Source organism: Apostichopus japonicus, chromosome 12, assembly GCF_037975245.1.
Source record: "Apostichopus japonicus isolate 1M-3 chromosome 12, ASM3797524v1, whole genome shotgun sequence".
Lineage (NCBI taxonomy): Eukaryota > Metazoa > Echinodermata > Holothuroidea > Aspidochirotida > Stichopodidae > Apostichopus > Apostichopus japonicus.
Genome location: NC_092572.1, coordinates 23,125,812 through 23,149,290, shown reverse-complemented (window position 1 = coordinate 23,149,290; position 23,479 = coordinate 23,125,812). Strand labels below are relative to the sequence as shown.

Genomic DNA, 23,479 nt, shown 5'->3' with positions numbered 1-23,479 from the left:
GGCTCAATAAACATGTAACTTAGGGCTTTCATTAGGATTTAAGTTTTACTAAAACCTCTTCACAAAGTTCTGTTTGCAGGGAGACCAAGAACATGTATTTTGTTAGTCTGTACTGATGCCTAGTTCTACAACAAACCCTACATATATAATATACATGTATACTGCACAATCAACACTTACATGTATACCGCACAATCAACACTTACATGTAGGGCAAAAGAAAGACACACATTTAAACACAAACTTTTTACTTACAAATAGGATAAGATCACTTTGATATTAATATTTTACCAGATCAGTGAACCAGAACCATTGACCTGTACACTTATCAGGCGGGTTAGATTGTAGGCTCCAATCATTCACTGTTCACACTATACATTACAATAGCTACTTACAGACACAACAAAGCTAATGGATTCATAGTGTTGAGAAACTTTGACAGTATTTTATGTACAAATTGTACAGCCATAAAAAGCAGCTTGAGGTGATGTTTTCTAGCCTTGAAACAAGCAGTCTGTGGTGATGTTTTCTAGCCTTGAAACTAGCAGTCTGTGATTATGTTTTCTAGCCTTGAAACAACAACAGCATACAGTATTAAGGGTGTTTACATATGTTAGTTACATAGTATGTGGAGAACTGTAGTTGTAAACTATAGTTGACTAAATATACAAATTCTGCAGTCCTGATAAATTATTCTCAAAATATCCCCAAAATTAATAAGTTATATTAAGAAGGGATAAAGAAAACATTATCTGACATTTGTAGACTTTTTGTCTTGAGTCAAGCAATCATACTGAAGGTGAGAGAATTCCTCAAATGAGGAATCTTGGACGGACCGACAATCCTGGGCACACATCTGTGGAGTGTTAGCTCAGTGGTTAACGCCGGTGCCTTTCAATCATATAACATGTCCCGAGTTCGAGTCACTCCAAGATCAATGTATGTCATCCAGTTACAGAGCTGTTGACAATTCAAAATCATGGACGTTAAATACAAATCTACGAGACTGACTTCGCTCAGCTTGCGACTTTGATAAGCCAACATTGATGTCTTCTTCGCGAGTTTCTGCTTGCAGGAGGATCTAAAATACATACATGCACTTAACCACCCGACTCCCTTATTCACACAGAGTGTGACATATTCCAGCTACTGTCTATTCAATTTCACATCTACAGTTCTCCGCTTAGCCCGAGCTTCAGCTTTAAAGTGTCAGTAAACCTTCTGTATATCTTCTCTGAAATTTATAAACTGGAATTTTTTTTAATTTTAAATTCCCACTGTAGTTGATCACTAACCAGTGTACAGGTTTGCTAATAATTACTGTCAAAGACGAAGTCTTTTGTAACATGTTTTTCCACAACTACTGACCTAGGACATAGATTGCGATACACCTTTGGTGATCATGCTGAAACAGTATAGATCGTGCGCATTGGCACCGACATTACAGCGCCCTAAGCAGAAACTTCGAAGGTCCCCATTTCTAGTAGTACTACTGTATTTCACTTTAAACTTGTGTTCAAAAATCTGATTGCAAAATTCCTCCAACAGAGAGAGCGAGAGAGATAACATTGCTGTGTGATAATAACAAAGATAGATCTACAAATTTCACTCCAGAGCAAAGAGTTGCTGGTACAGCAGGTGTTACCAGGAAAAAAATGTTATGGAATTTGTAATATATATTAGCACTATACATAAGAGAGTAATATAGTGAACTATAAAAGCTGCTGAAATCATAATTTCAAAGTTGTTGTTCAATGACTTGTGACAGACTCTGTACGTTACGTGTTGGGAAAGATGAACCATAGATTAAAAGTACTTATGTACTGTACTTGAATACAGTGTGCCAGTACTGTATGGTGAATACAATGTTGCTTGAGAACATGGAATGGGTGTGGGATGGAAGGGAGTGGGATGATGAGGAAAAGAGTGAGGGGAGGGGGAGGGGATGCATATGTGGAGGGTACACGGTGACTAAGAGAGAATTTAAAAAAAAATGCTCTAAAATTTAGATTTGCATCAAGATCAAACTGTTAGGTAAGGTTTGAAGGACTCTTGTTGATGTCCAAGCTGGCTCATCTTGGTACATACACTAGGGCCGACTGTACCAAGACATTAACAGTGCAAATAGCATATTTAAACATCATTGCAATACATGTACTACCTGGTATCGATGTTTCTGTGTATTTTAAGTACTGTATAATATCTTGAATGGGTATCTTGAATGAATATCTTGAAGGGGTATCTCGAATATTTCAGCCCAAGCGCTTCCATGAGGACTAAGGTCACACTGTGAAACTTCAGAACCAGTACTCAGAATGCACAACAGCTCTATGTGACTTAGACTATTGATAAGGACATACAAGCTACAATAACTGTAGATAGATAGTTATTCTCACTGCTGGAAAAGATATCAGGACCAAACCGACCAATGCTACCCAATGACAATTGTTCTCAACCTACCATTGGGGCTTGCTGCAAACTTTGCAGACCCTCATACATAGAACAGTGGTTTCATTATCATCAGACTGAATGTCAACTTAACAAAAGACTTTTATGTAGACGAAACGTAGACTTAACACAGACTTAGTGTAGACTTAACATAGACTTAACATATATACTTAAATGTAAACATAACATAGACCAGAGTGTAGGCTTAATACAGACTTAACCTAGACTTCATGCAGACTTAATGTAGACTGAACATAGACTTAACGTAGACATTTGTATACTTAATGAAGACTTAACATTTACACTTAATGTACACTTAATGTAGACTTAATGTAGTGGACACTTAAGATATTCTGACCCTCTGGATAGAAATCAGGACTATTTCTTTGTCTCCAGGGGAAGTAAGGAAACATGTCATGTTATTCAGTTCCATACATACAATCAGGAAGAAGTTTCTAGTCCTTGCCAGTATCAGCTTTGCTGCCAGACTAATACATCCCATTCCCTTATTTGCATGTGGACTGGTCAAGATAAAACAGCATTGAGTAAATGGAACTGTTAGTTGCAATGTTTATATTATAGTTTGAAACTTGTACTGCTACTCCAGGACTGCAGGAAAAATGTTTCTTAATCCAGTACTGAAGACTGGGTCATGCTGCATAGTTGGCATACCGTCACCTTATAGTGCTCACATTTTTTTCGTTAAATTATGGTGTACCATAGAAACCGTATATATATAGAAACGATAGTAACCATAGAAACCGTATATATATAACTTGTTCAGCTGTTACAATGATCGGTGTCTTAATTTCCTGCTCAGAGTCCAATCCATTCAGTTGTTCAGGATACCAAGTACACTGCACTATAATCTCATTAAATAGAGTACTGCTAGTAATACAGGAAATTGTTAACATGTACTGTATCAATATTGTGTTGCAATGAGTTACGGTAATTGACTCAAACTATCTCATTCAAGAAGAACCAATTTTGAAGTGAAAACTGATGCTTTGCTGTTACTGTTAGTACATTAATAAGTCTTTCGAGAAGATTTTGATGAAGTTACTGAATTATTAACTTGGCATGTATGTGGTGGCAGAAGTTTTCCAACATGATATTTACCAAAATGAGTTTTGAAAGCAAAAACTTCAACGAGGCCATTGTAATAAAAATCTTTGTGAGACATACCTCAATCACCTAATTGATGTATTTTCCTTATAAAAGAGTTTTTCCAACAGTACGATGTGACCAAAGGTTAGCATTTCTTCTGACCTTGAGATGCTTAAGGAAAATAATTTGGGACTTTCCATGCCACTGTAACTGAAAAGCTTACTGTAGGCCTAAGCAGGTTACTAGAATAGGACTGTTAAAACATTCATTCAATTCTACCAAAATTTCAATTAACATTAAGAAAGAAAAAACAAACGTGTACAACAATGACCTAGCCTAGCCCTGCGACTAATGTTTACGGTTATGTCACTTAGACCTGACCTGGCCTACAGTAAATCTAGCTGAGAGGGCTTAAGCGTAATGCTAGACTAGTTTAAAATAAAAGTATTGATTATAACTGTGGCAATGGTTGTTGTGACCAACATCATTTCATTTTTTAGCTGCTTCCATAGTTTCAATAGACTAATTAGAAGAACTGTTTGGCCTTAGGCATAGGCTAGTTCATTTCAAGCACTTTTAGGCCTAGGCCTACTGTAACTTAATTAAACTAGGCCGAAGTCTTGTCACAAAAAATTATTACTTGTCTCCTGAACCCTACTGTTTGCAGCCTAATCGAACTTTGCATAAAAAATGGTCAAAATGCTATATTAGGCCTAGAAACTAAGTTTAACTTACACGTACAAGAATATAGACCTAAGTAGTAACTAATAACAGTTCTACGTTACAATGTAACTTACATTCCATTGTCAAAACAAGAAACCAAAAAACCTGTTAGTTGGTCAACGAAAATACAAGATTCGGTTGGGAGATATTACAGGAATCTACATTTAACTTACCCGACGTAATAAACATAGTACTAGTTAGAAAAGCAAGTATCCAAAAACGGTGATCCATTTTAGTAAGATAAAGTGTGGCGAAAGAAATTGTAAAAAAAAACGCGCTGTTTTTAAACACTTGTTTGCCTCCGTAATGTGGTGTTCAACTGTGGTTGTAATAATATTGCAATGAGTAATATAACTGACAACGGTTGATTTTATCGTTTGATCTGACCATTTACGTAGTATCAGGATTGGATAAGCTGGTTCCAAAATTGAGGACGCTCGTCTGAAAACAATTTGATAATTACATTGTGTTTTGTATGGGGTGAACTATTATTTAGGATAAACATATGGAAGACATTCCGTGGAACGATTTATTGAAATTGAAAACTATGTATTTCCACTTCACCATAACATAGACAAAGTGAACAAATAACATTTCAATATACATTACAAATACATTCCATAGGAATTAAACAATTGATATATACAAATGATGTGAAGTGGGGGGAGACCTGGCAGAAACAGAGCTTATCAAGCCTAGGCCACCAACAAAAAACACTCACAACCCCCCCCCCCCCCCACCAAATTACACCTAAACATAGGAAAAGAAACTAGAAACTTTACACGTGCTTATTTAATAAAGGCCGTTTTAGTTGTTTTTTAAAATGTCAAAGCGATTTTGAACTATTGACCTGGGATCTATTGGGTATTCCAAAACCTATAGGACCAGTGTATCTAACAGTTAGTTGTGAAGTTGCAGAATATGTATGTTCACGAAATAAATTTGATAGCTGTCTGGTATTATGGTCATTGTCTCCAAATTCGGTAGTAGCACTGTTTTGTTATTGTTTCAACCGTAACCTACGCCCCACTGCATTCATGATTTTAACGCATTGGGGTTTAGGGGAAGGGGGCGATCACCCAAATTTAAATGTTTAGACTTCAATGATTCATTCTAGAGCATTTATAGACAATAACTTGGATCTGAGGTCTAAACGAAAAGTGATTTTAACAATTTTCTTGAAGTGTAATAAGAAGAAACCATTCACGGGGTGGGGTGGGGGGATATCCGAGTTTTTCTCGAGGTGAGGGTGGGTGGCTGTGACACAGTTCAGATACAACTTTAGCAGTATTGATTTTCGAAGACGTGAAGTTACAAAAGTGGAATTTCTCAAGTAGTATACTAACAGCTGCCTATATTTAACCCCCTGTCAGTTTGTTTTACTTTACGAGGCTGTGAAAGTCAGTCATTGAAGACTCGACCCAAACCGCATCTGAAAAAGTCTACTTTCCGTTGCTTGCAAGTGACGTTTTGTTCGTGTCGCTACAAAATGCAGACAGTAATGAAACGTAATACCTTGTTATCTTTTATCTAGACCTGAGATGTCCATCACTGCTATGTACACTGTGTTGTGGGTATTGACCGTGCTATATGTATTGACTGTAAACTAGTGTCTAATTACCGACGGTAGCAAGCTGTGTGTGTATTTTCTGGGATCGATGGTGGTGTCTAACACTTCTGTTACAACTCATTCGAAACTAGGTCAGATTACCGGCATGAGACAATTCTTTGTGCGCGAGTCTTCACACCCTTTAAACTCGTGGTTCCAAGTTTAGGATATGCAGAGTTGTATTTACATGGCAACGGTCTCATTCACAGCTGTAAATTGATGTTTAATTTGTAATACCATATGTTTAGGAGAGCAATAAGAAGAAGCTCAAAAGAAAAATGTAGTGTATTTAGAGATATTCGGTGATTGTCATTCCTAGTAGGTCATTTCTGCATAGACCGGCTGAATATGTTACTCACTAACGTCTTACTGAGTTAATCAACCTGTGCCTCCCATTTTGAGTTCCTTCACTTTTGTTGCACTAAAACACTTTATGATAAAGAGAACTGACATAGAAAGTACAAATTATAATTTTGGATTTCTGGCACTGCTTATTTTCTTTCGGTGGTAACATGAAGGATAAAAAGGATAAAAAATAAAACAAATAAAAAAATAATAAAACACGATGCAAACATAATGAGCTGTGAAAAAAAATAATTGTGAGCAAATATCATATTTTACAAAATGATTTACAGAAATGCCAAACAAATAACAACTCAATAGATTGATATATTATTAACACAATGATACAATACATAAGTATTAATAACTATTTCAGTTGACAGATGCATGACTGGCAGAAAAGGCGATTAAAGATTGGACATAATACAAAACATTTCATTAATATTTCTGGGCTGGTTTTACCTCGTTTTTTATTCCTTACCCAAGGCAATGGTAGAGTTATGTGTGTCTATGTATCTATGTGAGTGCCAGTGAGTCGCAATTACAAGTGGTTTCAAGTCCGGAGGTTAAAGTCTGAAACTCTTTCAACAGTTTATCTTCAATTAACCCTGAATAGATTGCATAATTAGCAGGTTGTTCCATTGTACAAATTACAAGAACCTGATTGCTGTTTGTACAGGTCAAAGGTCAATTGATGTCATCAGTGGTCAATATCTGACAACTTTGTTAACTCAATAATTCTAACATTAAAGCATTGATGAACTTGATACTTAGAGTGAGAACATGATCCATGCTGTTGATCATATTTTTTTCCCAACTGAAGTTAAATCGACAGAGCATAACACAAGTCAAACTCTAGAAACCTTATAGATACAATACATCCAACGGTAAAGCTTGAGTGCGAAGCTTGAAAGTTGTACATAACGTATAGATCAGCCTTCTAAGTTCATGACATATATTGGTATTTTTATGGAGGTCAAAGGTCTCCGAAATAACCAGAAGTCAAAGTCTAGAAGACTTGTAAATAATTTGGTTTAACCAGAATGCATTGAGGTTGCGATGAATTTTTTACAATAGACAGATCCCTTATTGAAGTGCCCAAATAACGTCGAGAAGGGCCTAAGGCCCTAAGGACCGACCTGAGTAAAAGGTGACAATTTCCCCCTAATCTACCACCAAAACGAAATTGGATATCGACTTTAATTTGCTATTGGCATCGGGCGTGTATAAGGGAGTAAGGATAAGGTTTTTAAGAGAGAATGACTAGACGAATTAAGGAATGTCATAAAGATTTCATGATGTGAACCAGGGGTCAGTCGTAGAAGCCAATGTCCCATTCCCTCACCCCCTCCCGACGCACGCATTGGTATCTTAAAACGTTGGCCACAATCGGTTAAATTCGCCTGTAACAGATTCCTCTCACGACGTGGAAGAATAGGCATACACCGTATATGGTGCACTTCATTGACTAATTAGTTAAACTATGGTCCCTGAAGACAATGTGATGCGTTAAAACACAGTGAACTGCTTACCGAAGCTTAATGGTAACCAAATGAATGATACGTACAAATGGTCAACGGAATCACATTACTCAAAATGTTATCTATTTGTTTTTACAATGATACTGCACAATTCCAGTTTAGCCATAAATAGAGGGCGCCCTATTCTTTCGTTTTTATCTTCCTTTTTCCACTTATATTTAACTGGACAGTTCCTTCGGTGTTAGATAACATGTATATTAACAGATGCAATACACCCCATTATACATGTTGTACATGACAATTACATTTTAGGCTTACTATTTCACATGCTTGCATCCTAGTGCCCAAGAATCACCTGCATGCTTATCCCTACATATATTGTTCTTCTCAAAAATTTAGTGTATCATGTTTCGTTTTTTTGAAAAGTGAAAAGTATACGTAACCTATTCTGCGGTCGTTAGAGCACCAGGATCATGATTTGAAATTGATTTGTTTTCGTCGGGGAGTCGTTTCTGATTATCGATACTATATGCCCGTCAAAAAGAACAATTGGAATTAGTGCAAAACATGAACAGTATTTGTAATCGAAGACAGTAATACTGTGTGATACCTAGGCTAATTAGGTATGGTAGCATAGTTTTGATTTATTTATTCACTTCATCCTGGGATTTGGAAGACCCTTTCCTTACGCCCGATGCAATCATAGGCAAACGGGAATAGCACTGCACGGCTTAATTTGATTTTCCGTTCTATTCAAAGTAATAAGGCTTCGGACCCGCTTTTGGACCGTAAGTAACTCATAATACCACCGTTGTTTTGAGGATACTACGGAGGAAATTAAGAGCCATAAGAGGATTTCGGAATACATGATAACATGTTCTCTATAAACCGTATCAAGAAGAGTGCCTTAAGATGATGGTATCATACATTATCATTAATACAAAGGCTACGCAAAATTACAAAGCTGTGAACATAACTTCAGTTTATTTGCAAATATTACTCCTCAAATAAGTTACACTTAAGACTAAAAAATAACTCAAAATATTACATTACTATAAACACAATTACGACACATACTTAGAATTATTAGTGTTGCAATTTCAGTTGACAAGTACGTGAACGGCAAGAACAGTGATTACATATTGTACAGATAAAAGAACACTTATAGTTTTACTAATATTTCAGGACTAATTTAACTTCCTTTTTTACTCTTTGCCAAAGGCAAAAGGAAACTTTGCAATGATGGTTATCTGTTGTTTTAACTTTGATTTAACTTCATACTTGGTATCTGGACCCACCAATGTGAGTTGTAGCTAAAAGTCATTTCAGGTTAAGAGAGGTAAACAGTATATCTTTCAATAAATAATAATAATAATTTATTCTTATATAGCGCTTTACATCAAAAGAATGATCTCAAAGCAGCTTCACAGAAACGCATAAAAAATACAACTATTACAGCTTAAAAATACAAGTATTACAAAATACAAGTACAAAATACAAGATACAAAAATACAAGTATTACAGCTAAAAAATAATACAATCTAAAAATATTGCATCCTAAGAATCACAGAAATAAATAACTTAACAATAATTATTAAAAAACAATAAAATTCAGAAATTAAAGACAAAAGCAATAAAATATGACAGCATACAATAAAACTAAAATACTAAACTATTACAGCCGAAGAAATAGCAACAATAAGACTATCAAAACATAAATAGAAAATAAATTTCAATATAAAACAATCAAAACATGGCAAGATGGTAACACAATCAATATGACTGGAGGCTTAAAAAGAATACTACTTTCGAAAAAGGTGAGTTTTAAGGTGTGCCTTAAAAACATTTAATGATGGAGCTGCCCTGATGTCATTGGGGTGTGCATTCCAATAGGTTGAATGGATTTCATACTTAGCATTTTGATCAACTGTGCAAATTACCACAAATTATTGCTGTTTGTAGAAGTCAAAGTTCATTCGATCTCATTAGAGGTCAATGTCTGACAACTTTGTTAACTCAATAATTCCAACATTAAAACATGGATGAACTGATACTTGGCATGTGGGGATCCATCTTATATTGAGCACATGATCCCATGCAATTGATCTTATATTTTCCCAACTGAAATTAAATCGACAGAACTTAACAACTATCAAACTCTAGAAACATTATAGATACAATACATCTAAAGGTAAAGCTTGAATGTAAAACGTTGTACATAACGTATAGATCAGCCTTCTAGTTCATGACATATAGATTGGTCTTTTATGGAGGTCAAAGGTCACCGAGATAACCAGAGGTCAAAGTCTAGAAGACTTGTAAATAAAATAGTTTAACCAGAATGCATTGAGGTTGCGATGACTTCTTTACACTGGACTTCTGCCTGTTAACCAGAAATAGCTGTTACAATATGAATGGCCCGAACCACTATTTTGATGTACAATTACACTATGGCATGGTAAACACAGGTCAGTCTACTGCAGTAATACACACCTCCGCCAAAACAATAGGGGTCTTGTACTCACTGTGATGCATCCACACACCAAGTAGGAGGAATATCCCTGATTCCTACCTTGAATTTTTGTTTATATTTTACATGGTTTTGGCTCTTATTTTCAAACAGAGCAAATAAACAACAAACAAAACATGCAAATACTAGAACTACATATCAGAATAAACTTCCACATGATACAATAGACAAAAGAATGGTTGCTTTACTAAACTATGCTCATTTAGTAACAAACATTTCCCACAGCATACAATGAAATGAAGAAATGTTAATAGCAGGATCTTTATGTATCCCTATTTCAGTGGCTTTGCTATGATCTAAAACATTTCTGCTTTGTGGGACGCGACTTTCATAATCTACAATTTCAATTTATGAAAATCATTACAAATCTATTTCAGTGTTTGCATATAATTATTTGCAGAGTAATTACATTTAAAAGATAAAAATATTATTGAAACAATGGCACGTCAACCTCTTCCTATCTTAATGTTTCACGTAAATGTGATCAGTCAGATCAGTCAGTCTGAAACATATCATTTCAATTAAGATACCATAATATTTCTGACTGTAATCATCCAGCCCTCATTCGGTTCCTTTTATGCCATGACAGATACAGACTAAAAGTCAGATTTTTTTTGTCGGTTCCTTTAAACAGCTGCTAATGCTATCCTGACATGGCTCTTCCACTGCATCAGTCCACATAGAGGGATTATCTTTGAAGTTATGGTACAAAGCAGACTTTGAGAGACAATGAGTCTCTTAATTGTGGCATCAGAATTTAGCCCATACCTAAAATACATTCAACTTAGATGTACAAGTATAATCAAAACCTAATTAGGATATGAACATTGTGCATTCATTGCCATTATTTGGTAAGTCTAATTATTACCACTTGATTCCTTAACTGTGGGCAAGGTGAGTAATTTAGTTTTTAAGCATTCCTGTAGAAAACTTAACAAGTTAACATGTTGAAAAATTAGTCCATCTCTTAGACGGACACTATGATATATGTTATGACCCACAAACAGCTGCTTCGGTAAAATTGAGAATAATCTAAGTAGAAAGATGTCGACAATAAGAAGTATTAGAAACATACAAAGTAATAATAGAATCATTCCTTTAATGTCGCCAAAGACTTTTACAACCTATGGCCGACACATTAAATCATAGTTATCTATTTGAAAATTGTTTAATATATCCTTACATTTAACATTACTTGGCACACCATTTTATTGCATATTTAGAATGTAATTGCACTAAGAGAAACTAAATATCCATTAATGACAAGTTATGTCATTGTTGGCAACGAAATCCAAAAATATTAGATAAGTCGTATTGCACTTGAGTTATCAGAAAGAACATGGGATACCAACTATACATCTCCTCAAAACATTTTCACACACTAATTGATCATACTAATCCATTCCATCTGGAATGACTTATTTGTCACGTACTTTGAAAGGTTTGTGGTAATGTACACCAAGGGCGTAGGAACCGGGGGGGCTGGTGAAAAATGTGGAGGGGCGGAAGTATCATTCCGCCCCCCCGCTTTGCAAGTCAGAAAACCCCTTTTTCATTTCCAAATGAGAAAAAAATCTCATTTGGAGAACCAAATTGCATCTAAGGCCAGGTGAAAATACAAAATTAAGTTTACAAAATGGAATCGGTGTTGAAGTGTGCTATATTGCACCAAATTGCATCTGAGGCTACCTGGATATGCAAAAAATTCCAAAGGCGCGGGGGACACCCCCTCCCCTTAGACCCCTCCCCCAGGCCGGCCATAAGTCTTCAGCCCCCCCACTCAAAAGTACCTTCCTACGCCACTGATGTACACCAAAACAGTTTTATCACATTTTCGTTTCAAATTTAAATGATCCGCTCATCCTAGGTAAGCATGATATATTCTGTCTCCATGGTGATGTATAACAAATGACTCTCTCTTATGAGCAGGAGTGCAATGATCTGATTGTTGCAATCCATTCATAAAGGGTTATATCGTAGAGTCATTTATTCCTTTTTCTCTTCTCCAGTGATCTATAAAAAATAAAAATAATTATAATATAACACTGTCAGTAACATTAAAACAAATAATCAGAGAAAATGAACATCAAAGCCTCTCAGGTCTTTGATCTGGGTGAGCTTGTCTAAATACTGGTGATATTTGCCCCTATATGACATATAGGTATTGTATCTAACACCTGCTCTGAGTATATATTTATTTAGCTATGAAGTGAAGTCATTGTGATGTATGAATATTGTAATCATTTTAGCAAATGAAACATCCAGTAATTATGCTTAATATGTAGTACTCAAACTCATCACCAACAAGCTTGAATAATGAAAGCATTCATATCAGACTGACGCAGTAGACATAACTGAAGAACCTAACAATGTATGAAGCCAGTGATAGCTGTCACAGGTGAAATTAACTAAACCGAGCAACTGATTAGTAAGGAAATTGTTCTTCTATGCTCATCACGACACCAAATGGATGTGACCGATTTGTGTCATTAACAGAGAGATGGTAAGAAAGCTACAAATCTTACAATAATTACTAATGTCTCGTATGATACATATTACGATTTGCATTTATACGGCAAAAAGAGAGAAAAGTGGCCCTTTTGCAATTTGGCAAAGCATGCAGTACCAATAAAAGATTTGAGAATTTGGAGAAAACTGGTACGTCACTTGCTACTATCTACTTTAGCTGCAGAAAACAAATGGAATAGTTTGAATAATTATTAATTACGTTTTTTGAACCTAATGGGCACCATAAGGTTGGAAATCAAAATTGAAATTTGAAATAAATTATGAAATGAGGGATGGAATCGAATAGTTTGAAATGAAAACAAGAAATGTCAGCAGACAATGGAAACTGAGAGATAGAAGAATGTGTGATACAAACAATAACCTATCAATGATTTATCACTGATTTTTATAAAACTATTTGTCATCTTAAAACAGATGAGATTGTTATTTAAAGGGATTGTAAATAAATGGATTCCAAAAGATCCAAAGACTACTTTTCGTAAGCTTCCAAGTAACTGTAGGAATGCATGATAGCTATCATAAACATAAGAACAGAAAAATCTTTCAAAGAAATCCTTTTTGTCCAGTTTAGTAGCTGAGCATACCAACAAGGACTTTTATTTCAAGCAACAAACTTCCAACGTACATGTTTGGCATTTCTAGAATTTCATTCATACACAAGTGCTTGTCTGCTGTTATGAATTGTTTTATCATCACACACCTTTCATACATAGACAAATGCTGGTCTGCTTTCATATAGTGTTCCTTTATCATCACACACACCTTGTCTCTCTGTCTTTCTTCTTGTATATTTTGAAGATAAATTCACAGAAAACTGTTGGAAACTGTTGCCTGAAGTTTTCAAGTACTTTTCCTTTGGTATCTCAACTGAATCCCTGACACAGAGTTGTTTAACATAAATACAGTAATGTGCAGCATATATTAATACCTTGAAGGATTTAATACACAAGAAAACAAAAGAACCATCTTCCCAATTGAACTGCAACCATAACGCAAAGATTACAAAGAAGCAGAAGGAAGAAGGAACATGAAATGACAAAGGAGGATTAAATGGAAACAAGTGATGAGAAAGTTCACACAGAATGAATGCACAACCACTATTTTAAACTTTACATTGCAAGAATAGCTAGCATTTCACTTATGGTTTCTTTGGGCTGCAAATTCTACTATTGCTTGAACACTGATTACCACAGTTATAACTACTGAACACAATGGTTTTAGTAAACAGTATAGGTTTGTTTAAAGCATTGTCTTTAAGCTCATACAATATTGCACTGACAAATACAAAGACTAAAAGGGACTACAGATGTAATTTTACAAGAACTGCATTAAAGCGACCAATTAATATCACAAATGGATTCTTCTATGATGAACCTATAAACAAAGAATTATCAATGTCTCTTAAAGTTTGCAATTTCAATATCTAGCCAAATTCTAGGAAATCTGTTACTACAATCTGGAGTAATCAGTTTTGAGTTAGAGTACAACTTTTAGCATTTTGTGTGTTTCAATCTCTTCTGCTGAGATCTTGCTGATAGTTTCTCTTACTGAAAGTAACAGTATGACACTTCATGTTGTAAGCATTATCAGGAGATTGTCCTACAGACAGCAACACCTTTCTCAGAAAGGAATATAGTGCTTGTACTCATTAAGACAGATCTTACCAAGTATAAAATTAATCCAACATGGAATATTTGAGTCACAGTGTTTACAATCAGGTGTCACATACAGTAACACACACATGCCATCACCATTGCATATATTTCTTTAGTCTCTGGCAAGAAATCAGAACATAATACTTACACTGGTGAATCATGCTAACACCATTAGTTGCAACTCCTGCCAAATTAAAGATAGATAAGTTTTACTAAACACTTTTTAGTCAGTGGCACTTTAGCTTCTATATTTGCTTTCCAACTGTATCATTATTAATTGTGAAAAGTTATGAAGAGTTTAATCTTGCGTTTCCAACTTCTTTAAAGTATGCGATCTAAAATTTCATCCACATTTTTGCAACCATGGTCACAGAGATGATTTCTTTAAACTTTATTAGAAATGAAAGCCAAACTGCCATCAATCATACTTGCAAGTTATCCTACATTCAAAGTGATTTGCCTTGTGTTTAACAGGAACTTTGTAACCATTAGAATTCACACAGCAACAAGTCAGACCAATAATTTACACTGCTGTCTGTACCAGATGCCAAACAATGATGACTGTTGAGGTTCTACCATACCTACATATACCATCATAATTAGGACTAATGATTGCAAAAGTCCCTGACTTTGTTGTTGTGTCGAAGTCCAGAGATAAGCAAAATACATTGGCTTATAACTTACCACCTATACAACACACTTGGTAAGTAAAAATATAATACGTCCAGGCTACTGTATTTTGTTCAAAGAATTCAAAACTATTTACTACTGAGTAAAGAAGTTTGTTTAAAAGTGACAAAAGCTTCAGGCGTTATTCATAGCGATAAACCTACATGGTCATGATTAGGGAAACTAAAGGTGCATATGAATGGCCAACATGTCAGCTATCCAGTGATGTGTAGCCTTTTAGCTAGTGAGAACTTCTGTAAGAACTATCAGTAGACACCACAGTACTTTTATGATTTAGTGTGTGAGTCAATAGGTATTTATATGGAGTATGTTACATTATAGAGAAACTCTTCCATTGCAATCACTTACTACGTTTCAGTTTTGACATAAACTTACTTTATAATAACATTAAAACATATGTGCTCTAAACACAAAAAACATTTAATGAAGCAAAGACTTGATTGTCTTGTCTCTGCTCTACTAACAAACATTAGGGTATACAAGGGAGGACTATAAAAAGAGCCTCCTCCTTCTTTCAAAAACCCATATTTTCAAATGGTTAGATACTTTTACAAACCATCGTTTAGAATGAGCTGTAAACATATTGTTCTTATTTACTGTCATTATATTTTAATATATATATATTTATTTTTCCTGTAAATTCAGGACTCTTAATTTTAATAATGTGATAATTATTTCCTCCTCGCATCTCTGAACATGCCAACTTTCAAATGCAGTTGCTAAACATGAAGTCATTTAACTACAAATTTTTGACAAGGATCAACGACAGTATTCATACCTGACCAGGAGATTGATCTTCTTCAGGAGGCTCAGGTGCAGCACTAAAGAAAATAAGGAAAACATCCAATTGAGCCACGTAAAGAATAGATGTATGTGCCAATTACAACTGCACCATCTTTCCAATTGAAGTACCACCATAACACAAAGATTACAAAGAAGTAAATGAATGAAACATGAAATTTAAGAGAACAAAATGAAAGCAAGTGATGAGAAAGGTCACACAGAATGAATGCACATCCACTATTTCTAACTTTACATTGCAAGTATAGCTAACAATTCACTGGGTTTTTATTGGGCTGGCTGTACATTCTACCATTATTAGAACACTGCTTACCACATTTATAACTACTGAAAACATTGATTTTAGTGAACAATACAGGTTTGTTTCAAGCATGTCTTTAAGTTCATACAATATCTAAGTAGTGCACTCACAAATACAAAGACTACCAGGTCCTACTGATGTAATTTGACATGAATAGCATAAAAGCGATCCATTAATGTGACAAATGCGTACTTCTATGATGAACATATAAACAAAGAATTATCAATGTTTTTTCAAGTTTTCCATTTTAATATCCAGTTAGTTCTATGAATTCTGTAACCACAATTTAGAGTAATCATTTCCAAAGGTGCAATCATTCATATAATGAGGGTGCACTCCTGTATTTTCTTCTCAAACTATTCTGTTAGTCGTGGAAAAATCATTTTCCAACAAATTTCAAATTTAGAAAGCATATATTTAACTGATACAAACATTTTCCTATAGCAAGACATCAGAACATAATACTTACACTATTGAATCAACCTGAACCAACATCTGCCAAAATAAAGAGATATATAAGTTTCACGATACACACATTAGTCAGTGACACTCTAGCTGCTATTTCTGCTTCCAGACTTTACTCATTATTCATTGCTAATAAGTACCTCCTCTTTAGAAAAGTAACAAAGAGTTTTATCTTGTGTTTTCAACTTCTTTAAGATATCGATCAAAGATGCCATCCACATTGTTGCAACCATGGTCATGAAAGGTTATTTCATTACAACTTTACTTTGTAATGAAGCCAACTGCCTTAAATCATATTGCAAGTTATACCTACATTGTAACCATTAGAATTCACACAGAAACAAGTCTGACCAATAATTTGCATTGCTGTCAGTACCAGATGCCAAACATTGGTGACTGTTGAGGTTCTACCATACCTACATGTATATACCATCATAATTAGGACTAACGATTGCAAAAGTCCCTGACTTTGTTGTTTTGTCAATGTCCAGAGGTAAGCAAAATGCATTGGCAATACCTCACCACCTCTAGAACACAATGGGTAAGTAAAAATATAACATGTCCAGGCTACTGTATATTGTTCAAGCATTCAAAACTTTGCAACTACAGAGTAAAGAGGTTTTTTAAAGTGACAGAAGCTTCAGGTTTTTCATAGCGATAAATCTACATGTTAACGATACGGGAAACCAAAGGTGCCATGAATGGCTAACATGTCAGCTATCCAGTGATGTGTAGTGATAGCTAGTGAGAACTTCTTTAAGAACTTACAGTAGACACCAAATTACTTTTATAATTTAGTTTGTGAGTACATGGGCATTTATGTGGTGTATGTTACATTACAGAGAAAATCTTCCATGGCAACCACTTACTACATTTCAGTTTTGACATATACTTTTTAATAACATTAAAACCTATGTGCTCTAAACAAATAAAACATTTCTTTAGAAAAGCAAACACTGGATTGTGTTGCCTCTGCTCTACTAACAAACATTAAGTTATCCAAGGGATGACTGAGAAAAGACCCTCTTCTCCCTTTCAACTACCCATATACCACTCCTTCTGTCATTCCTTTCAAATGTTTATGTACTTTTACAAATTAACTTTTAGAATGAGATGCACACATATTGTTTGTATTAACTGTTATAATATTAATTGTTTTCCCTGTAAATTAAATACTCCAATCATTCTGTCTCTCCTTTCAAACATATTGTTACAAATTATAGTTTAGAATGAGCTGTAAACAAATTGTTCTTATTTACTGTCATAATATATTAACATATATCATTGTTTTTTCTGGTAAATTCAAGACTCTTAATTTTAATGATGTAATAATGTACTTCGTCCACACATCTCTGAACCATTGCAACTTTCAAATGCAGTTAAAAAACATGAAGTCATTGAACTACAAATATTACATGCGGCAAGAATCAACCACAGTATTCTTACCGGTCTATTTGGTTGACCATCTTCAGGAGAAGGTGGTCTATTCATCCTTGCACCTCTAAAGAGAAAAAGGAAAACAATCCATTGAGCTATGTGAAACATAGATGAATGTGTCAATTACAACTGCATCCCAGTAGAAACTGATCATATTTCTGCTAAAAGATACTACTGTCACCTAAACTTCTTATCTTGTCCAAATCTTTTATCAGTTGTTTGGCCATTCCTAAATGTAAGGTCCAACCAAGTTTTCCATCTTTGATGGTGAGGTATTTTGAAAAATTCTTTCATATATTCTTTATTCTTCATACTCATATATATATATATAGATATCAATATTTTTTATAAAAAAGGGAATTTGTTAAATGTTTCATTATAAAAACTGCACTAAATGTTGCGATATGTTGCAGGAAAGTTGTAAAGAAAACCTCCCTCACCCCCCCCCCCCCCCACCCACAAATGAGCAAGAGTCATAACTCATTTCCCCAGCCAAGTGTTACTGTAGTCACAACATTTACAAACTCTAACATTGTATGTGCTAGCAAACATGTTGGTAGCCATACAGAGTGCACATATTTTAGGAAGAACATACTGTAGATATGACAGTACATTTCCACACAGCTCAACCCTACAGCAGAAAGCCTCCATTGTTTGTGTTAAACCTTTGTTTGAGACCAAAGAAGTGAAGACTTTAGCACAAAGGCCTAACTTCCTGTACACTTACTATTAATTAGCTATGAATTCAACTCAATTCCATTTAGTCATAATACAAATATGATTAAATGAAAACACAATTTTAAGGAGAATCAATTCGTTTTAATGTATCAGTTAACATTTATACATAGGCACATAGCTATGATGTCAAAGTAAAGAACTTGCCATATCTTTGTTTGAATTGTGGTTGTTGTCACCTTTATAACTTCTTAAAAATCCATTCACAGCAACAACTCAAGTTAACTAGAAAACCATTCATATATTAGCACCTAATGAAAATGTAACAAAGTTTTTACTACCAAAACCAATACAATTTCATTAACCAAGTGAACACAAGAAATATTTTCAAGGTGGTTGCTAGTACATGGCCAGTTCTTTTTTATTTAACTTGTTGTTACAAAATGCATGCAAAACCACTGCAGCTTTGAAACTATAAACTCGCTCTCGTAAATACAGTATGTGTAACAAGGGTCCCAATCATGAAGCTGGAAAACAGGTAAATGGACACTATGTAAGTTGCTATAAATGTAATAAATGCAATGACAATGACAGTTAGGCATACACCATTTTTATTTGAATTTTTTATTCCATTTGGTATGTGTTCTTTATGTCATTATCATATCACTATTAAAGACAGAATGTGCAGTTCTGACTATTCAGTATTGCCAGTTCTACCAATTTAAACATTTTAATTATTTTCGGTAATATTGTTCATGTAAACAGCTCCTCAAAATCATATCTGAGTTTTCACAAAGCATTCTTGACAATGCTTTGATAAATTAATATTACATATACTCATACAATGAAATTACTGTAATCCTTGGTAGGTAATAAGCAAAGTTCTTCTATTACCTACAAGACCTTTCATTGTAAAAGTAAAAATCCCTTAACACAGAAACAATGTTACAAAGGTCTGGTTCAAACAAAAACAAACTTCATAAACTTCATTACTGTACAAAAAACTTCATTGCTGAGCAGAACAGTAAGCTGTTAGGTAACTAGATCCCTCCGGTGTACATAAGTACATTGATTAATCTTTGGAATATATCAATTTAATAAAAATTCAAACAAAAGAGCCATCTTTCCAATTGAGTTACAAACATTATGCAAATATTAAAAAGAAGCAAAAGGACTAAAACATGAAAATTAAAAAAGAGAACAAAAAGGAAACAAGTGATGAGAAATGCTACACAGTATGAATGCACAACCACTATAACTTACTTTAGATTGCAAAAATAGCTAGTGTAGCATTTTACGTTGGGTTTCTTTGGCTGTACATTATACCATTGCTAGAACACTGCTTAATACAATTAAAACTACTGAGAACGTTGGTATTAGGTAAACAGTATAGGTTTGTTTCAAGCATGTCTTTAAGTTCATACAATCTCTAAAAATCACACTGACAAATACAAAGACTACAAGGGCCTACAGGTGTAAATTAACAAGAACTGCTTAAAAGCGACCCATTAATGTGACAAATGGATACTTCTACGATGAAAATCGGAACAATTAGAATTATCAATGTCTGTTAAAGTTTTCATTTTTAATATCCACTTAATTTCACAACATAAGTTAGGTTACTAGATCCCTCCAGTTTATATGAATAGTTTGATTGATCTTAGAACATATTCAGTTAATAAGAATTCTTACAGTAGTAAATATCAACAAAGAATGAGGTTTATCTGAGAAAGCCAGGAGAAAGTGGCCATAATGGTAATACTCACACAAAATTTGAGATGTGATCGATCCACAAAAACTCCATGATGCTGAAAAAGAAAGGAATAAAAGTTATCAAAGTTATAAAAGTTATAAAATAAAAGTTATCAGGGACAGAAACACAAATATCTTAGAAGCTTTAGTGAGTTTGATAACCAATCATGGCACCAAACCTATCAAATATTAATCAAAATAAGGTTGCAATTGAGACAAAATAACAGAATTTTTTCAAACCAATCGTGTGAATTAGAAAGTTATTGCATACAATTTTCTTCCTATTCTTCCTATTGATCAAACTAACGCATCCTCCTTGTAACACCTAAAAGGAAATCTTTATTAGAACATAACGCTGAATTCGACCCAATTCTCAATATCTTGTTGGAAGACATTTTTCATACTAGGATTACTTCCATGCAAATATCAGAAACTGAAACAAACTTGTCTGTTACTCTGGAATAAAAACTTATGTAGCCTCAATATGTATGTTGTGATATGTGATTTGGCTATTAAAATAAGTAAAAGTCAATCTTCGTCAAGCTTATAATCACTTAAAAACTGCTTAAAAAAATGGGTACAGTGATACTTTACTGAGAACGCCATTCTAACACGAGACAAATGTAATAGTTTATTACTCCTTTCCGACTTCCATGTTGTAGTAAAAAGGCTGTTTGTATAAACTTTTGCTGATGAATAAAATGACTTATTGTACCTATCAGGCACCAGTTAAACATTACTTTGTGACTTTTTAGACTTAATGTGAGCACCACTGACCACATTTGTTATATTAGCTTTCCAAAACAATATCAATGTTGGGTTTATTGGGATCTGTACCCTGAGTGTGCAGTCTTATATTTACATGGTTCTATAACTTCGCTTTACAAACACTAGTTTCAAAGCATACAATTTAGTGTTTAAGAATATTATGAAAAAGTGATATAATTTCAATGGATATAACTGATATTGGTATTGATATTGGAAAGTAAAACTAAAAGCTGAAACCATGCAACTTACGATTGCTCAGCCCTCTGTGCTGTGGAAATCAAAACAACAGAATAATTACATTTCTAATGTGACAATATGGTTCTTGTTTATTCTTGAGTCTATTACAATGTGACAATATGGCTCTTGTTAATTCCTGAGTCTATTCCATACCCTGTCACATCAACAGAAGCTTCAGCAAGTTTTGAAGGACAAGAACTTGAGTACAATAACGTTAGCAAATCAACATCAAGATTACGGTCTGAGTTCGTAATTCATCTTGATCAGTACATTCCATAACCAACTTTCTGCATTTTTGATTGTTATTAAACTCACTTAACTCAACAAGTTAACCTTTCTATACAGAAATGTACCTATCAACTTATTAACCCATTTGATAAGTTCCTCAACTTTATTACATATCTTGAAATATCCACTGTGACCAGCTGTAGACATGAAAGTGGAAAAAGTATCAATATTAAGTTCAGAAGAAATAGCTAACAATATTCCATTTGGTTGAAACATTGATGTACAATGCATTGTGGGCCTTTCACTAAGCAAATGTCTGCAACTTAGATATAACTTAACAAATATAAGGACAAACCTCTGCGATAAGTGAATATAAGGCCTATGCAAAGAACAAGTACAATAAAAGCTGCTGGAATAGCCACGATGAGAGCAACTCTTGTTGTTGAAGGAAGTTGATCAACTGTGTACAAGAAAATACATAAATATTAAATGTGTTACTGGTACAGTTCAATATTTTATTAATGTAAAGTTAACATGCTATTGACACCCTTGATTCTCTGTCAATATCACTGAGCTATTCAAACAACAAATGTAATGAATGAGATCTTTCTAAAGAAAAAGCTAACATAAAGCAAATTTTGAAATATGTGAATGAAACTAAATGACATCAAAATTCAAGGTACTCAATAAACCTATGTTTCTTTTACATCTGCCAACATTCACCAGTTTCTGATGTCAGATTCAAAATACATGACGACAGCCTTAATGATTTTAATTTAGGTCATTACTAGCAAAGAATAAAGACACACTGTAAAACCAGAATATCTGAACTGAAGTCTGAGGCCAACAGGGCAAATGCAGAAAACACTAATCCTTTATGAGTCTTGTCATCTCTATAAACAGACTGGGTTGAAAAGCTTAAACCAACTTTTCAGTTGTCTAAATATTTCTAAATACAACTAGACCTACTAAAACTTCCAAGTTGATCAACCAGTTGTGCTTATGCTTCTGTTACTGCAAGTTATCCAATTTGCTAACAAAGCAAATAAACAAACAGATGTACCACAATAAATCAGTAATCAAACATTCTTGCTTCTCACATATTTGCTCAAATTTAATTAATTTTTAACTGTCCTTACTTAAGCATTTTTGTTATCAAATCATGTTTCAGAAGCAATTTTCTCTCATCACAAATTCACTTTCCTTGAACAACACATATTTCAAATCATCAATTGATGCTATATCATTTTATACAAGCTATTGGTATGTTGTTTTTTGCTAAGAGGATTTCAAATTATTCCTTACCATGAAATGGGTCCAGTTTCATTTCTTCTGATGTATCTGTTCCTACATCATTAGATGCACTACATGAAACTATTGCTGGATCAGTTGACGGTAGTAACACTTCCTTTGTTTCTCGATAGAGGGAGTTATTCACCAATATTTTATAACCACTCACTACTGGATTTGCGTCACAGGCACAAATGACTCGAAACTGGTTGCTTGTTTCATTGGTAACCAGTATGCTACAAGAAGGTGCATCTGTAAACAAATTACAAAGCCATTAATTAATGTACACATAAAACACAACATTACAGACATGTTGGTGCTCATGTAGAAGAATGACAACACCAGCACTTGAATAACATGCAAGTATGAGTGCAAGGCTCTAAGGAGTATAAGTACTTGCTATTAATAAAT

The 23,479-nt window shown here is 34.3% G+C and overlaps 2 protein-coding genes across 8 annotated transcripts in view; both read right to left on the bottom strand.

The window, feature by feature from the left end:
• The window catches only part of LOC139977617 (neural cell adhesion molecule 2-like), a 64,021-nt gene extending 59,400 nt beyond the window's left edge, over positions 1–4,621 (bottom strand). For 4 of the 7 annotated variants that reach the window (XM_071987058.1, XM_071987057.1, XM_071987060.1 and 1 more), the window contains exon 1: positions 4,452–4,620. In XM_071987058.1, the coding sequence (XP_071843159.1) occupies positions 4,452–4,509 (58 nt within the window). In that variant the 5' untranslated portion in view covers positions 4,510–4,620. Of the gene's footprint in view, positions 1–4,451 lie in introns of all 7 variants that reach the window. The other 3 variants (XM_071987053.1, XM_071987055.1, XM_071987054.1) reach the window with 1 other exon arrangement.
• Positions 4,622–12,049: 7,428 nt separating this feature from the next.
• On the bottom strand, positions 12,050–23,380 carry LOC139977622 (uncharacterized). Its single transcript, XM_071987073.1, has 9 exons — positions 23,084–23,380; positions 22,134–22,238; positions 21,563–21,581; positions 20,560–20,601; positions 18,128–18,182; positions 16,686–16,711; positions 15,893–15,935; positions 14,573–14,608; positions 12,050–12,253 (listed from the first exon to the last, which is right to left on the bottom strand). The coding sequence occupies exons 1-8, from the start codon at positions 23,103–23,105 to the stop codon at positions 14,582–14,584; spliced, it is 339 nt and encodes a 112-aa protein (XP_071843174.1). The 5' UTR covers positions 23,106–23,380; the 3' UTR covers positions 12,050–12,253; positions 14,573–14,581.
• Positions 23,381–23,479: the final 99 nt, after the last annotated feature.